Source organism: Mesoplodon densirostris, chromosome 4, assembly GCF_025265405.1.
Source record: "Mesoplodon densirostris isolate mMesDen1 chromosome 4, mMesDen1 primary haplotype, whole genome shotgun sequence".
Classification (NCBI taxonomy): Eukaryota; Metazoa; Chordata; class Mammalia; order Artiodactyla; family Ziphiidae; genus Mesoplodon; species Mesoplodon densirostris.
In genome coordinates this window covers 152,163,381-152,181,730 of record NC_082664.1, presented here as the reverse complement: position 1 = coordinate 152,181,730, position 18,350 = coordinate 152,163,381, and the positions used below count along the sequence as shown (strand labels likewise).

The 18,350-nt window shown below is 49.1% G+C and overlaps 1 protein-coding gene across 1 annotated transcript; it reads left to right on the top strand.

Annotated features, from left to right (window-relative positions):
* The first annotated feature begins 5,332 nt into the window (after positions 1-5,332).
* TMED3 (transmembrane p24 trafficking protein 3) lies at positions 5,333-17,424 on the top strand. Its single transcript, XM_060097496.1, is given in 3 exon segments — positions 5,333-5,896; positions 8,005-8,253; positions 16,564-17,424. Coding segments are annotated over 3 exon segments (1,050 nt in total). The 3' UTR covers positions 16,801-17,424.
* The last annotated feature ends 926 nt before the right edge of the window (positions 17,425-18,350 follow it).

The window sequence follows — 18,350 nt, the reverse complement described above, 5'->3', positions numbered from 1 at the left end:
CTGGAGAACCAGCAGAGCATCCAGTTCAGGTCTGAAAGCTGTCTGCTGGAAAATTCCTCTCGTTCAGGGGAAGGTCGACTATTTGGTCTATTCAGGGCTTCAACTGATTGAACGAGGCCCACTCACATCCTGGAGGGCAATTGGCTCTATTTAAACTGCACTGATCCCAATGTTAATTTCATGCAAACGCACGTTACAGGAACACCCAGAATAATGTCTGACCAAATATCTGGGTGCCCCATGGCCCAGCCACATTGACTCTTTTTTTTTTTTTTTTTGCGGTACGCGGGCCTCTCCCTGCTGTGGCCTCTCCCGTGTGGAGCACAGGCTCCGGACGCGCAGGCTCAGCAGCCATGGCTCACGGGCCCAGCCGCTCCGCGGCATTTGGGATCTTCCCGGACTGGGACACGAACCCGTGTCCCCTGCATCGGCAGGCAGACTCTCAACCACTACGCCACCAGGGAAGCCCCACATTGACTCTTTACAAGTAGGTAGAGGTTTTGTGGATGGTGTGGGGGACAGGGTCTCCAGATGGAGCTGGCAGACCTTTCCAGGCTTACAAACAACACAGGCAAATCACAGAGTTGGAAATGACTGTCACAGGACATGGGCTCCAAACAGAGACTAGCACAGAGGTGAAGGTCTGAACCGACTGGTATAATTAGGATCGGGGGGACTGTGATGTTTCTGTGAAGTCAGTTGCACGTGGTCGGTGTGGGTGATGCGTGGCAGCTTCTGAGAAAGAAAGTGGTATCATGCGCCCCCAACACCCCTCTTCAGGCTCTGTTTTCTGCCCACTCTCCCTGTGTGACTGTAAACATTCAAATTAAATATTTTCAGAATTGGCAAATGCCCTCGTGGGAAAAGTAGCATTTGGGAACGCCTCTGTCTCCAGGTGACTGTTTTCCCTTCAATTTTGGCTTGATAATTCTTTACAATCTTGTCAGCTCTTTGATGCTTTCTAGAAAACATTTAAAGTTGTATTTTTAGTTGTTTTCAGGGGGAACTTAGGTTCAAATGATCTAACCTGCCTTTACCAGACACTGAGTCTTTGTTATGTTTTTTTTTATTATTTTTTACTGTAATGCAATAGATATAGATAGTATTCACTCATATTCAGTCCTCCTCTCCTTCTGGACACATGGGAGACAAATCTTCCCATTCACCTTGTCATTGAGCAAGGCCATGAGATAACTGAGGAAAATAGGCTGTGAGTGGGATTAGTGTATGTGTCTCTTCTGTGCTACAAACACCAAAAAATTTGAGAAAATCTACTTCAAAGCATCCTCCTGATCCTATGCTTCCACAACACACAATTATACAGCCAGTTTATTATTATTTTTTTTTTTCTTTTTGCGGTATGTGGGCCTCTCACTGTTGTGGCCTCTCCCGTTGCGGAGCACAGGCTCCGGATGCGCAGGCCCAGCGGCCATGGCTCACGGGCCCAGCCGCTCCGCGGCATATGGGATCCTCCCAGACCGGGGCACGAACCCGTATCCCCTGCATCGGCAGGCGGACTCTTAACCACTGCGCCACCAGGGAGGCCCTACAGCCAGTTTATTGATAATCATAAAAAGATTATTTTATTCTAAGCATTGCCTTCAAAAGCACTTCATGGAACTTCCCTTTCCCATTCCTTCTTGACATTTTAGGCAAATCCTATAGCTTTCTAGCTGCGTTGGGGTAATGAAAAATCCAGGCCCATTCTACTTCAGTTGAAAAAATCTCAAACTTTATAGAGCCAATGAGAAGAATGGAAATTGACTCATAAAAGGGGCAAGACTTAAGAAAAGCTAAGTGGCCAAGTTCACTGCCAAAATCATGTCATAGGAAGCTTCCGCTCAGGATGAACTTCTGCTCCTGGGCACTTGCTCTCACACCCTGGAGTCTCCATCCTACCACTGCCATCAATACTCTTTGACGTCTCCATGTCTTTGGATACCCTCTCAAGATTCAGATGCAAGAGCCTCTGGTTGGTGGAGCCTGGCTCACATGCCCACGTGTCTTGGGACCTACAAGCAGGGAGAGAGGGAATATCTGGCCCTCTTGGTGCTGTGACGCGAGGTGGTGTGTGTCATCTTTCTCTGGTTTGTTTGGGGAAAGCCTGGTATTGGTATAGCTCCGTGGCAACATATGTAGTTTACTAACTTTCTATTTGCCTCAGTCAGTCCACAGTGACTACATTGCTTTCTTTCCTCACCATCAATTACATGTAGAAGGCGTGGATAAAAATGGATTTTTGGGCTTCCCTGGTGGCGCAGTGGCTGAGAGTCTGCCTGCCGATGCAGGGGACATGGGTTCGTGCCCCGGTCTGGGAAGATCCCACATGCCGTGGAGCGGCTGGGCCTGTGAGCCATGGCCGCTGAGCCTGCGCGTCCGGAGCCTGTGCTCCGCAACGGGAGAGGCCACAACAGTGAGAGGCCCGCGTACTGCGAAAAAAAAAAAAAAAGGATTTTCTTTCAAAATCCTAAAAGCATGCTGGGCAGTGCTCCTGTTGTATGCAACCATGAAAAATCCTGCTTCAGGGGACAGATGGGTCCACCTTACAATGCCTATGTCATTATAAGACACTCTCTTTTTAAACCTTTTAAATTGTGAAAGAAAACACACACACAGAACATAAGTGTGCAATTCAACAAAGAGTCACAATGGGAACATTTCTGAGTCCGTCCCTTGGGTGCCCCTCATATTCTGACTTTCATATTTCCTATTCTTATCCTTGTATTTTTTTTTTCTTACCTTATTTTACTGCTTAGAATTTCTGGAACAATGTTAAATAGCAGTTGTGATAGCAGGCTTTCATGTCGTATTTCCAATTTCAAAGGGAAGGATTTTAATGTTTAGTCATTAACCATGAGGTTGGCTCTTATTTTTTAATAGATATTTTTATAGACACTGAAGGAAGTTATCTATTATTTCTGGTTTGCTAAGAGTTTTTACTGTGAGTGGATGTCATGTTTTTTTTATGATGCTTTTTCTGAATCTATTAAGATACTCATTTTTAATTTACTGTTTTAAAAGGCAGCCATGGAAGTGTACAGGTAATGGTTTTGCTTTTGTTTTCCAAGTTTCCTTACTTTTGGAAGTTTCTACCATATATCATGGAAAACAAAGCTTGGAAGGAAGCTTAAAGGTCATCAACCATTACACTCCATCGCTCAGTTCACAAATCTTCTCTACAACATCCCAAGAGGTTGGCTGTTTATACAGTCGCTGCTTAAATATTTTAAGGGATAAAAGAAAATCATTATCTCTGCTCATCAATTTTTGGAAAGCTCTGGTTGCCATAAAGTAATTTCTTACGTTAGTTGAAATGTACCTCAGTGTCAGATTCATCCCAAGTCTGGCAGATGGAACATGCAGGACAGATGTACCCCGAGGAATGGGTAGCGCAGTGTGTGTGGTGAAAAGCACGTGGCCTTTAGAATTAGGAAGACCTGGGTTCAATTGCTGGCTTAGCCATTAACAAGCTGAGCGAATTTGGGCACTATGGCAAATTGTGTAATGATCACAGATTCCACCACCCTAGTATGCTCCTCCTTTGAATGTGACTTTGCAGCTCCTCCAATCCAGAGACGGATGGAGTCTATTTCTTCACCTCGAATCTGGACTGGCCTGGGGACGTGCTTTGACCAACAGAATGTGGCAAAAGTGATATTGGGCAAATTCTGGAATGTAGTGAGCAGGGGGCGCGGGGAGGACATGGGGAGAAGGGCCAGGCTGTTTCAGGCTCTCTTGAGATGCTGCCCTGAGCCTGCCATATAAGGAAATCATCTAGCCTACAGGAGGTGAGAGGATGCATGGAGAATTAAGGTGCCCCAGTCAACAGACTATACCAGCTGCCAGACATGTAGGTGGGACCATCTTGGATTTCCCAGCCCTGAAGCCCAAGCAAAACCAGCTAAAGAACTGAGCAGCCGACTTACAAAATCATGAGAAATTATGTCATTGTTCGTTTAAGCCACTGAGGCGTTACACAGCAAAGGCTTACTGAAACAAATGTTATTCAAACAGCCAGAGCTTCTGTTTCTTCGTTGTTATAAGGGAAAACAATAATAATTCCATGGTTGTGAGTGAGGTTTAATTAGTGTAAAATATGTAAAAGTGTATCAGTAGCAAGCACTGTGCTGGTTCATTGTAACTGCTAAAGAAGGGTAGCTACTACGACTGCTGTTACGCAAACTTTTAAAGCGAACACTCTCTTCCTTCTTAGTTTCTACTCTTCCAGGTTAAATCCTGTTTCCTTTGACTTTACCTTGTGAGTACTCCAGCTGGCCATGGTAATCTCGGTCTTACATCTGTCATTTGTTTCTCCACTTGCTGCATCAAGATTAGATGATTACTACTTACATGTTTTCTACTAGTTACTGAAAAATAATGTTTAACAGGACAGAGCCATGGAAAGAGCCTCAAAACACACTATATACCTTGCCAAGTCTGGTACAGAGCCAGTAAATATTAATAATTACATTATGTGTGCATGTTATTTAACAGCCAACAGACTGCTTTCACATCATTTACCGCCTTAATCCAACGTCAAGTATGCCCAGTGACAGGACACTTCGGTCTTATCCACGTGGAGACCTATATAGGCAGTAAAATTCTTTGCTAAAATCAAGATACACCTCATCTAATGATGTTTTGAAAAAAATTCTTTACTGAGTAGCGAGACTACAATCGTTTTTTTCTCTTTGTCTTTACCTGATCATAGTGAATATAAAACGCTATAGTAATGATTATACAAGATATCTTCTTAGGTCAATGGTAATAGCTAAGACAGTAAATTAATTTATCTGCTTTCAGCGCTTTTGAGAAGTCAAAGGGAAAAAAAAAAAAGATTGTTTTGTCCCAGAAGAAACTTCAACTTATCCAGACAACCAAGAGATACCTGAAATCCCTGAGAGACCTGTATTCGTATCTTCAGGAAGCTTCAGGAAGCTCTGTGTGTGAGCACGCCTGCCAGTTTTCCCCAGAACAGATGTAGCTGTGGGGTTTTACTTACTCTCACCAATCAACCCCCCTGCCCCGTGGCATACTTTTTCACCTTGGGAAGGGGATGGGAATGAGAAAGGGGGTGTTAATTGGGTCCCCAGAGTTTGCATATCTTTCCTCTAGCCTTCCTTGCTATTGTGGATAGTAGGTTTGGGCACACCCAGTTCTAGACCAGGAGACTGATTCTCCAGAGAAGCGTGAAACAAGCTACAGAGCCAGTCAGAAGCAGAGCCTGTACCTTGTAAAACCCCATGGGCTTCGTGCTGCTGCAGCCAGAGAGGATGGACTGCGTGGACCTGGGCCAATTCCGGGTAATACTCAAGCCTGCGAGTCCCAGAAGATGCAGAAAACGTCTGTCGGGGATGTTGGCAGAAGGCCCTTCCGAGGAGGTGCCCGCTTCGAGTGGGAGTCCCGCCTCACCTTCGGCGAGACGCCCCAGTAGAACAGCGCGGGGCGGGGGAGGGGGCGTGTCCCCTTCGCCAGCCCAGCCAGCGCGCAGGCGCAGCGGGCAGAAGGGGCGGGGGGAGGCCGCGGTGCTCTCTGGCCTCGGTCCCGGGACCACCCCCGAGCTCGCGGCTGCGCGCTGAGCCTCCCGCCCTCCCGGAAGCGCAGCGTCCCGCGAGCGCCACGTCTGTCCCTGCGCCTTATCCCTGGTCCCCCAGCCACCGTCCCACCCGCGAGGAGCGCACGCCCGAGCCGCGGCCCACGGGACTGGACCGGGAGCATCATGGGCAGCGTGGCCTCGCGCTCCGCCTGCGCGCTGCCCCTTCTGCTGCTGCTGCTGCTCCTGCTGCAGGCGGAGCGGCCGGAGGGCGCGGAGCTCACCTTCGAGTTACCTGACAACGCCAAGCAGTGCTTCCACGAGGACGTGGAGCAGGGCGTGAAGTTCTCCCTGGATTACCAGGTGAGGCCCTGGCGCCCGGCAGCGCCTCTTCTCCCCCTTCCACGTCTCCACTGGTCACTCGTACGCCCCAGGCTGGAGTGGCTGGAATTAGCCAAAGAGGCTGAAGGGGGCGGGAATGACCAGAGACCAGCTGACTTCCCCGCGAGGAAGTCAGAGCCCACTCGAGACAGGCCCGACTAACCAGGGAGGGAGGTAGCGCCGCAGGTGCACTCCCTGGATGCGTATGCCCGGGGGTGGGTCCTGCATCCTGGTGAGTTGTCCTCAATGACCTGCAGGCCCCTTGACTCTAAGGAATGCCATGTCTGATTAGCTGGACACAGGCTCTCTGTCCCAAGTTTTTTGGACCAGTTTGTCCTCGCCTGTACTGAAAAATGGCAGCGAGAGGAAATGGGTTCTTGGGTTTATTTTTCCCTCTCTCCAGTGTTTGAAGTCAAGTTGGGGTGAGAGCGGCAAGTGATGGGAAATGGCGCTTGGGAAAGGAGGTGTCAGCGCAGGCTTTGAGCCCTGGCAGTGTTTCCAAGGAGTGGTGTTGTGGCTGCTGCTATATGGCTCAGAAAAGCTCCTAGCTCCTGCAGTCCTGGCTCCTTTGAGAGATCTCATGGCTCACAGTTCAGGGGAGCAGGTCTTTTTTTTAAATTCTATTTTTAATTTATTTTATTTTATTTATTTATTTATTTATTTTACATCTTTATTGGAGTATAATTGCTTTACAATGGTGTGTTAGTTTCTGCTTTATAACACAGTGAATCAGTTATACATATGCGTATGTTCCCATATCTCTTCCCTCTTGCTAAATGAATGCTCCCCCTTAGAGATTACATTTTTTTTGGCGGGGGGTTACACGGGCCTCTCACTGTTGTGGCCTCTCCCATTGCGGAGCACAGGCTCCGGACGCGCAGGCTCAGCGGTCATGGCTCACGGGCCCAGCCGCTCCGCGGCATGTGGGATCTTCCCGGACCGCGGCACGAACCCGTGTCCCCTGCATCGGCAGGCGGACTCTCAACCACTGTGCCACCAGGGAAGCCCGGGGAGCAGGTCTTGAGCGAGAGATCTGCCCCTAAGGTTTAGTCAGCAGATCTAAGAGTAGGGAGCTGAGTGGGAATTATACCCAGACCCGTGTCTGCTTGTGGACACATACTGACAGGCATTACAGAGATGAGTTGGCACGGGAAGCAGGAGTAGGGGCAGGCCACATGGTGGGCCCTCTCTGACCAAAGCCACTAAAGGAGGCATGTGCTTGGGGACAGCACTATGTGTGATGACCTCCGAGTCACTGATGTGGCCACTTTCACATGTCCGTGGACAGTGTGGAAATTGTAGCTGGGTTAACAGGGGTAACCTAGATACAGTCACCAAAACATGATCGTTGTGAGGATGGAGGGGCCTGAGAGGTCATCTGGTCCCTGCCAGGTCAGGAACCCCTGCTAGAGCAGGTTCAGCATAAGTTTACACACCTCCAGCATTAGGAAGCTCACTCATCACAAAGCAAATTCTTCCATCTGGACAAAAGGAAATTTTAACATTTGGAAGCAGATGGAGGCCATTGACTGTGTTCTTTGATAGACCTTAGCTGTAGTCATTGACCACCTCTGTGATTTCTGCCCTTTGCAGGTCTTATCTTTCCTGTGTTGACAAAGAGAGTTTGAACTAATGATTCCCGAGGACTCTCCCACCTCTGGTAATCACTGATTATGTGAAGGCTTCGGTCTATATTTGCTTTCCCCTTGCATTCCATCAGCAGTAATATTAACGTTTACCAGACACGTTCAGCAGTTTACTTAACCTCGGAGCCTCAGTGACCTCTTCTGTAAAATGGGGAGGATTAGGCTCTTTGCACTCTTGCAGAGCAAAACTTTGGGAGTCGGGCGACATGGATTTGAGTCTTAGCTCTGTCACTTTCAAGCGGCATGACCATGGCCAGTTAACGTCAACTCTCTCAGCCTCAGTGTCATCCTCTGTAAATTGGGGAGTGTCAGCCTTTAGAAGGCTGTGAAGATTAAGTGAAAAAAATGTTTGTGACATGTCATCACAGTGCCTGGTCGGCCTTTGGGAAGTGGTGTTTGCCTCTCTGGTAACAGCAGACTGTGGGTGTCTTTTGTGGTTGTCAGGTCATCACTGGAGGCCACTACGACGTTGACTGCTATGTGGAGGACCCCCTGGGGAACACCATCTACAGGGAAACCAAGAAGCAGTATGACAGCTTCACACACCAGGCTGAGGTCAAGGGCGTTTATCAGTTTTGCTTCAGTAATGAGTTTTCCACCTTCTCTCACAAGACCGTCTACTTTGACTTTCAAGTGGGCGACGAGCCCCCCATTCTCCCAGACATGGGGAACAGAGTCACGGCCCTCACCCAGGTGAGTGGACACTAACAGGCTGAGATGAACCCCCTCCCCCCAAGCCTGCTCCTCCTCGTCTGTGCCCGTCTTGGCTGATGAGCGACTAGTCACCGACTATCCAGCTCCAATCTGAAGTCTCAGTATTGACTCTGCCCCTCTGTTCACATCCAGTCCTACAAGACCCTATGTTCTCCTTTTGGTCTTCCTCTCCATTCTTTAACTGGATCCCTGCAGTGCTTTCCTCTGGGATTCCTGCGTTCCCATTTAGTCTTTGACACAGCACCACTTTCAAAGTACACATAGTACACATAGTAGCATATGCCTCTCTGCTGATATGATGTATCTACATGAGAGAGACCAGTCCTACTCTGTGTGGTATATATTAGTTAAGGTAACAATGTCTGGCTGTTATAACAAATAAACCCCAAATATCAATGGCTTAGCACAATGAAAGTTTTTTTTTTTCCTCACTCAAATAATAATCCAGAGAGTGGGGATATGGGTGGAGGACTTTCCCCCATGGAGCGACTCAGGAAGCCAGGCTCCTTCTTTCTTGTCATCTTTCTGATGTCCCTTAGGGCTTCAGAGTCCTCTGTTTCTAGCCACCAAAAGAAGGAGAGAATGATAAAGTCCCATCTGCTTCTTAAAAGCCCTGGCCCAGAAGTGACGCCATCACACCCACTCATATCTCATTGTTGAGAAATAGGCCTGTGGATGAAACGAAGGCGGCAAATACAGTTCAGTTGGGCAGTCAACTCCTAGCAACAAACTTCACAATCTGGAAGAGAAACGGTGACACTTTTGGAGGACAGATAGTCATCTCTGTCACCCATGGCTGTCACAGTTATCTATAATCCGACCCCAGCCTCCTCCATCAGTCTTCCCTCCTGCTATTTAAGCTTCTCCCTCCCTCCCATATGCAGGCTCTGAGGCTAGGACTCTGTATTACCCCTGAATACCCAGCTCCCCAGTGCCTGGGGTGTGGCATAGAATAAGAGCTCACCAAATAGTTGTCAGATGACTGAGTGGCAGGACCCAGGGAAACCTGTGAGACAGGAATGACCCTCTGTGGCCGCACCTGTTCCAGGCCCAAAGCCAGAGCATCTGAGTCTCCAGCAATGCCAGATTACCTTCTGGGTTGCCCTCCAAGGTGACCACAGGCTCCATTCCTCTGTGGCTTTGACCATGGGCTCATTCTCTGAGCAGTTGGAGGTTAGCACTGCAGTGTCCAGTCAGTAACAGCTATCTACATATGGCTGTTGACATTTAATTAAAATTAAATAAAAAATTCCCTTCCGGCCTTCCCTGGTGGCACAGTGGTTGAGAGTCCGCCTGCCGATGCAGGGGACACGAGTTCGTGCCCCGGTCCGGGGAGATCCCACATGCCACGGAGCGGCTGGGCCTGTGAGCCATGGCCGCTGATCCTGCGCGTCCGGAGCCTGTGCCCTGCAGCGGGAGAGGCCACAACAGTGAGAGGCCCGCGTACCGCAAAAAAAAAAAAAATTCCCTTCCTTGTTTGCTCTATACCAACATTTCTAGTGCTCAGTAGTCACAAGTGGCTGGTGCCCACGCATGGAGCGTTCCACTGGACAGCAGTGCGTTTGAACTTAGCGGCGTGACTGCTGATAGAAGTTCCAGCCCAGGGTGTGTCTTAAGTGTAGGATCTTTCATAACCTATCCTCTCAGGAGGTCTGTTGGTCATTGATGAAATAGCTTCTGTTTTGAAGATTTTGTGAGTCTCCAGAAGCTGAGCTGAAGGATTTCTCTCTCTAAACAGTGGAAAAGAAACCAGTAGAGAAAAGGCTTTGTGGATTAGCGCACTAGAGACGTTCTTTCCTGGAGCCTTAGAATTAGAGTTTGGTTTTGTTGCAGGAAGGAGTGATTGCACTTCCCCCCTTCTACATCTGGGAACCTCATCCTTCCTCCTGCCCAGCTGCAAAAGAGCTGTTTCGTTCTCCTTCTGTGCCTCTGACCCCCCTGCCTGGTCTGTGCCTGTCTCAGACAGCTCCCGCTCGCCTGTGGTGGGCCCGTGCTCAGTCTGCACCCTGTACCCGGTGGTGGGAGTATGAGGTCAGAGGGTGCTGTCCCACCTGTCAGGAGCCCTGCGTGGAATGTGACCCTGTAACCCACGGAGCTCCAGGATGCTCTGATCAGAGCTGAGATTTAAGGGTGAGGGTTGTCAGGGGATGGACCAATTGACTCTTCCAGGAGGGTCAGGGAAGTCTTCACAGGGAGAATTTTAGCTTAAAGCGACACTCTGGGTGCTTGCCTAGGAGTGTGTCTGGCACGGGAGGAGGAAAGGCCTCCTGGGTGGGGAGAACAGCAGGTGCCGGTATTCAGGGCATCACTTTACTTTCCTCACTGGCCCTGATCTTATTTTGCTTGGCATGGATCCCCTTTCTACCTGAAGCTGTCTTCTCTCTTCCCCTGAAGCTTCGTCCGGCTCAGTGCTGGGCCAGAGGCTGTGTGTTCTGGCACCAGTAGCAGCCCTAGGGTGAAAGAATAGGATCCAGAGTGACCGCATCCCAGGACAGGGCTCCAGGCGAGAGGGACTTGTCTTCGGCCTGAGTTCCAGCACGACCAGGCTCCTGGCAGAGGACATGGGCTAGGGATGCTGCTGAGGGAGGCCAACCTTGAGGTGCCCTGGGCATCCTGAGAGTCTGGGAAGATCCTAGCGGAGGCTGAAAGTTCCTGACGGAGGTCCAAGGTCCGGGGCTGCCTCAGTGGTAGTCGAGGGAAGATTAAAGGTTTTCCTAACTCTACTCTGAGGCCAGCTCCTGCGACGCTGCCTTTGAGCTCTTGAAGAATTTAAAGAGCCAAGCGCGGACTTCCCTGGCAGTCCAGTGGTTAAGACTCTGCGCTTCCATTGCAGGGGGTGTGAGTTCGATCCCTGGTTGGGGGAACTAAGATCCCATGTGCTGCGCGGCCAAAAAATAAAATAAAGAGCCAAGTGCTTCTATCCGTGGAGGTCCTGATGAGGTGAGGCTGCAGGGATTTGCTGCTGGTTACACAGTGAAGACCTGGGCATCAGCAGGTGGTAGAGACGGGATGGGATGTGGGCATGGGATGGAGGAAAGGGATGGTCCTGGGAGGGAGACAGGTCAGGGTGTCTCCAGAGACTACCTGTCATGATGGAGCGGTGCCCACAATCCCCGTGAGGCGCCCGGACACTGGGAACCAGCCAGGGCTGGAGGTCTCAGCGGGGTGAAGTTCGCACTGCAGGAGAGCTGGGGACCCATGGCCCTGGTAAAACAGGGCTCTTTGCAACAGAAGGGCCTCTGCTGGCTTCCTGCTGGGTAGGAAGCAGGCTGGCTGGGTTGCCTAACTGAAATTTTGTGGGAACAAGCTGAAGCGGTATCTTAGACTAACGCCAACGGCAGATCCCAGTGGACGGGGAAGTAGCGTGTTTTTACGGTAAGGGGATGCTTCCAGGTGTCTGTGAATCTTGGTGATGTGTGGCCCTGGGGTCTCCTGTGAGGCCCGTGCCAGGTTCTAAAGGTGTCTGCTGGTGTTAGACGCCAGGAAAGCCGTAGAGTACCACCTCCTGCTCTGTTACCTCCTGAGAACTGGCTTCCTTCCCTGTCACTGATCGGATCTGAGGTTGTTCCTGTAGAGACCTCAGGTTCTCTTCATAGAAGTGCAGTGCTTTTCTCTGGCTGGTGATATCTGATCCACATCTTTGAAGTGATGCCTTACGTGGCATATCTGATGTGTCCTCTGCCCAGGGTGTTGGCACCCGTGGTTTCTGTGTCCTCCTCCGTTTCTCTTCCCCTCCACCTCCCCACCCCCACCCCTTCTCCAGTGATTCTGGACCCTGGGAGGAGGCTGGAGGCACCAGCCTATACTGCTGAACACCTGGGCTAGGGCTCAGGGGTCCCAGGAGCTCCCAGTTGAAGTGAGTGTAATGTACATCTTCAGTTTCTGAATGAGCTTGTGATGGAAATAAACAGAGGGTGGAATTCTAGCCTGGAAAACCAGTGAGCCCTTCCCTAGTGTTTAAAAACAAAGCCTCTGGGCTTCCCTGGTGGCGCAGTGGTTGAGAATCCGCCTGCCGATGCAGGGGACACGGGTTTGTGCCCCGGTCTGGGAAGATCCCACATGCCGCGGAGCGGCTGGGCCCGTGAACCATGGCCGCTGAGCCTGCGGGTCTGGAGCCTGTGCTCCACAACGGGAGAGACCACAGCAGTGAGAGGACCGCGTACCGCAAAAAAAACCCAAACAAAACAAAGCCTCTGTGTATTTATACATTCTAAACGTGTGTATGTATGTCTATGTGTACACATGCACATGCATGCATATACATAAGGGCATGCATGTGCATGTATACACATGTATATGTGTATCTCTGTTCATCCCACTAATTTCAAGAATGATCTTCTCTACTTTGTTACCGAGTCTCCTAAATCGCTCCCAGATCCGCTCTTCTTCCCCCACTTGGTGACCTTCTTAATTGAGGGCCTCGTCTTTTCTTCCCAGCAGAATTGCAGCCACCAAAGTGGTTTCCCCACCACCAATCCCCCGCTGCATCATGGATGGCAGGGAAGTTCTCTTAAAGTGGGATCCTTGCCTTGCCATTCTTCTGCTCACAGAGCTTCGTGTTAAAGTCTTGACTCTCAAGGCCTTTACCGTGAGCTTCCACCTACCCATGACTTCCTTCCCACATATCCCCAATGGGATGCACATACTGGGCCCTGAATGTGGTCTTTGCCATGCTTTTCTTTCCTTTTTTAAAAAAATAAATTTATTTTATTTATTTATTTTTGGCTACGTTGGGTCTTCGTTGCTGCGCATGGGCTTTCTCTAGTTGCGGTGAGCGGGGGCTACTCTTCCTTGTGGTGCGCGGGCTTCTCATTACAGGGGCTTCTCTTGTTGCGGAGCACGGGCTCTAGGCACGCAGGCTCAGTAGTTGTGGCTCACGGGCTATAGAGCACAGGCTCAGTAGTTGTGGTGCATGAGCCTAGTTGCTCCACAGCATGTGGGATCTTCCCCGACCAGGGCTCGATCCTGTGTCCGCTGCATTGGCAGGCAGCTACTTAACCATTGCGCCACCAGGGAAGCCCTGCCATGCTTTTCCTGCGTGGAATGCCTTCCCCTCATCCTCTGCCTGGTGACATGCTGCCCATCTGTCAAGGTTCAGTTTATCTCTTCCCTGTGTCAGGTACGCCTCCATCTCTGGCAGGATTAGCAGCTTTCTCTGAGGTGTTCCCATAGCTCCGCTCACCCCTCTGTTGTTAGCTCTTTTGGCATTGCAGGAAGCTGATTACATTCTCTAAATTATGACCTTCTTGAGACCCAGGACTGTGTCTGACTCTGATTTCATCTCTCAGTTCCCAGGGCCCAGCACAATGTCTGGAAGGCGAGTAGGCACTTAATACATAAACATTTGAAAGAGTGAATTAGTGTAGTTTGGGCCATCAAAGAAAACCGAGTATGATTTGGAATTCCTGTAGTGTCATTTTGAGAGGTGTCTCTCCTGAGTTCCCCAGCCCTATCTTCAATAACCGTGGTCTTCTGAAGATCACCAGGGTGCTATAAATATAGAACTAATTGGCCTTACCAAATCTTCCTGTGTCATGGTCATAGGGAGTGACTGGAAGGGCATAGTAGGGAAGCGTCTACAAATGACATACTTTGGTTCCACTTTGACACAGGTTTACATAGGTTAAGCCTGACTGCACCCTGTGACCTCTTTCCTGGTTCCTTCACAGTTTAGTTCTCTTCCTTCCTCTGTGACAGTTGACATGCCTTCATCAACTCTGGAAGCATTACCAGGAGAGCGAGGACGAGCAAGCCTACAAATGCCACCATTGTTTCCAATGCAGAGGTCTTTACCCTGAGAGGTCTCCTCTGGTGGTTGGCATCTGAAGTCAGTTGTCACTTAGGAGTCCCCTTTGGAATCAACTTCTTGTTGTCAGGAACCCTTCTCAGGATCATTTGTCCATTTCTTAACATCACACATCTGTAGGTACAGACGCACCTTGTTCTACTGCACTTCACAGGTGCTGTATTTTTTACAATTGAAGGTTTTGGGCAACACTGTGTTGTCAGATGATGGTTAGCATTTTTTCAGCAATAAAGTGTTTTCTAATTAAGGTATGTACATTAATTTTTTTTTAGACATAATGCTATTACAGTCTTAATACACAACAGTATAGTGTAAATGTAACTTTTATATGCACTGGGAAACCAAAAAAATCCCTGTGACTCACTTTATTGTGACATTTGCTTTATTGTGGTGGTCTGGAACCACACCCGCAGTATCTCCGAGGTATACCTCTACACCCTACCTACCAAATGTGGGGAAGGTGAAGAAGCCCCATGCTAACTGCAGTCGCAAGAGAAGACCGTAATATAGCCCAAATAATAGGGCACGCAGGCGTCACTGAGAAAGCAGGATCAAGGTTCCCCTTGGAGAAAGTGAAGCACAAACGACCTTGTTCTTTGCAGTGGATTCTGCCCCTTAACCTGATGCCTAGTCGAGATCCACTAATTCCATCTCATACACAGTGACCTTGTCAATTGTCCCTCCACATGACATTTCACCACCTCTTCCCTATAGATCAGAATGAGGGGGTCAGCCAACATGTGCAGAGGAAACCCACACCCCTAGGAGGTAGACCAGTTGTCAGACAGAAGATGCTGCCTTGTCAACACAGAGGCTAAAGGGGAGCTTTTCTCTTTCCTCGTGTAGTCTAGTTTAGCTCCTAGAATGGCCCAGCGTTAAGAATATCTATGAAGCAAGTAAGGGCAACATGGTTTTTTTGGTCATGGTCTCCCCTTTGCCGTCCAGAAACTGTTCAATTTGTGAGGGAAATGAGGGTTTCACAGGGGTCCATCAAGGTGGTGACACAATGGTTTGGTCCCTTCTAGCTTACATTGAGCTTTATAAGTAGTTCACCTTTGGAATTTGGGAAACAAACATCTGTTGGATGCTTAAGAACTTCCGTAGCACAAGAACTTATTGTTGGGATAGAATTTGCCGGGTTTTGGATTAAATGATTGCTTTAGAGGTTGCCTGTGAGTGAGAACACATGTTCTTTCACAGGCATAATATCTTAGTTTTCTTCTGCTGAGTCAATAATTACTACTAATGGCTGAAAACAACAGCCATTCATTATCTCACAGTTCTGTAGGCTCTAAGCCTGGGCCAGCTCGGCTGGGTTCTCTGCTCAGGGTCTCAAGGCTGAAATCAGGTTGGGTTGGCCTCTTCTCTGGAGGCTCTGGGGAGGAATCTACTCTCACACTCATTCAGGTGGTTGGCAGAATTTTGTTCCTTGCAGCTGTAGGACTGAGGTTCCCGTTTCCTTGTTGGCTGTTGTGCTGTCCACTCCTAGAGGCCTTTTTCTGGTCCTTGCATGTGACCTTCTCTATCTTGAGAGCCAGCAACGGTGCACTGAATTCTTTTGAATCCAGCCTCTGACTTCTCCTTCAGCCACCAGCTGGAGAAAGCTCCCTGCTCTGAAGGGCTCCTGTGATTTGGTCAGGCCCACTGGATGATCTCCCTCTCTTAAGGTCAACTGTGACATATAACATAATCACAGGAGTGGCAGCTCATCATATTCACAGCTTCCTGGGATTGGAGCAGGGGACCTTGGTAGTGGGGGTGGGACGTATTCAGAATTCGGCATGCTACACGTAATAGTTTAGCAGGTAAAGGAAGTTGTGAAGTAGTATGTGTTATGTGTGAGTATATGCATGTGTGTGTGCACATTCATGTGCACATGTCTATGTCTTTGCACATGTTTGTATGTGTGTATGGGTCTATGTACATGAGAAATGTATGTCTTCATATGTTTCTGTGTATACATAGAAGTGTAGGCAGCAAATTTAATAGAATGAACAGTAGATTCAGAGTCAAACACAATTGTGGTTTACTTCACGCCCTGCTGTTCATTAGCTGTGTGACCTCGGGAAAGTCATGTAGCCTCTTTGAGCCTCAATTTCCTCATCAGTATATGCAGTAAGCAATCAGGCAATCCTCCTTAACATTGGGAGTAATGATCCCTGCCTGTCAGGGGTATGGTGAGTATTAAATAAGAACACAGGACAGTATTTGAAAGCATAGGTTCAGGACTCAGACAGTTGAGTTTAAATCCTGACTCTGCCATCTACTGCCATAACTATGTGACTCTGAACAAGTTACTTAACCTCTCTGAGCCTCAGTTAGGCTTATTATGAATACAACCGTGTCAAATCCTTAGCACAGACACATAGATAGCATCCAGTAGAAATTACCTAGGATGTTGAAGATCACATTTGCTGTGTGTGTGTGCTGGATCCTGTTCTTTTCTGAGGGTTCACGATGACTGCTTTTCTCTTCCTGCCTAGATGGAGTCCGCCTGTGTGACCATCCACGAGGCTCTAAAGACGGTGATTGACTCTCAGACGCATTACCGGCTCCGGGAGGCCCAGGACAGGGCCCGGGCCGAAGACCTGAATAGCCGAGTCTCTTACTGGTCTGTTGGTGAGACGATTGCGCTGTTTGTGGTCAGCTTCAGCCAGGTGCTGCTGCTGAAAAGCTTCTTCACAGAAAAACGACCCGTCAGCAGAATGGTCCACTCCTAGTTGGGGCACTCTGCACCCAGGCCCCTCACACCCCAGGACGGAGCAGCTCCCTTTGGTCACAGGCTCCTGGGGCTGGTGGGTGTGACCCAGGAGCTGCCTGGAGAAGGGCACAGGGTAACATGTTCTCACCTTGCCTTCTATTCAGATGCTTGGTCCTTGTACTCCAGCAGCCAAAGCTCATAGAGCCCAGTAAGCGGAAGGCATCCAGCTGCATTATGTGTGCAACACTGAATGCAGAAAGGGTACAATCAGGCTAGGGATTGGCCAGTGTGGGAGGGCAGGCAGGCAGCTATCCAATGGCCTGGCTCGTAGGAGGAACCCCAAGGGCCCAGGCCTCCAGGGAGCAGCTCAGGGCTCTCTTTTTGCTCCATGACGCATGGCCCATTTGGCTTGTGTGTCCTGTCCCGTGTGGAGGAGACAGGGCCCTGTCTGGCCTTTCCTCACATGGAGCTCTCTGTACCTGTGGAAACCAGGCCTTGAAGCAGCTTTGCAGAAATCCCCATCCCAGGTGAGCCATGGAGTCAGCCATGCAAGCAAGAACAAAATGGTAGCTGGGTGCCTTGGTTGGCTGTGTATCTCCTAGAAGGCAAGACTCTGGCTAATAAAAACTGTCTGTGAGCACCATGGAGACTTGTGCCATTATTTCTTTGCTCTAGAGGAGCTCATGGCTTAATGGGGAGCATTGGTGTACATATAAATAATTACAGCATAATAGACCAAGTGATGCCTCAGAGATGTGTATGTGTAGGCATTTGTGGCGGGAGTAGTAAATAACTCTCAGTTGAATGAAAACAGTGAAATAGGGAGTTGGTTATTTTGTGTTCTCAGACCCTAGTGCTTACTGTCAACAACTGACTCATCATTTAATCCAAATAGAGGGGCTAAGAACAGAAAAAGAAAAGACTGAGTGATGATGAGTGGCTCTCCCAAGGCCATTTCCACAGCAGCTACAGTGGTCTCTTTAAAACTTAGTCAGACCCTGTCACTCCTGCTCAAAACCTTCCGAAGGCTCTGCATGTCATTCACGGTTCATGAAAGTCCTCACCGTGGTCTCTGAAATCCTGCATCTGGCACCCCAGCCTCTGGCCCTGGACATCCCCTACCCTACTCCCTCCACTCTCTTCTCCCATGTCTTCCAGGTCCTGCTGTTCCTGTCACACCAGGCCATGCTTCTGCCCCAGGGCCTTTGCACAGGTTGTTTCCTCTGTTAGAACACCCTCTCCCTGATAGCTGCATGACCTGCTCCATCATTTCCTCCTAACCAATGTCACCTTGTCAGTGAGGTCTCTCCTAACCACTCTATTTAAGATGGCATCATCTCACCTGTCCCTGGCCCTCTGTGTCTCTGTCTCTGCTTTACTTCTCTGTATGTCATTTATTACCATTGACAGATATGTTTACTTGTTTGTTTATTGTCTAGATGTAAACTCCATGAAGGTAGGGACTTTGTTCACTGCTGTATTCTTAGTGTATAGAATAATGCCTGATATATACTAAGCTCTTAATAGATATTAGTTATTAGATGAACAGCCTTGCCCATTAGTAAGAAA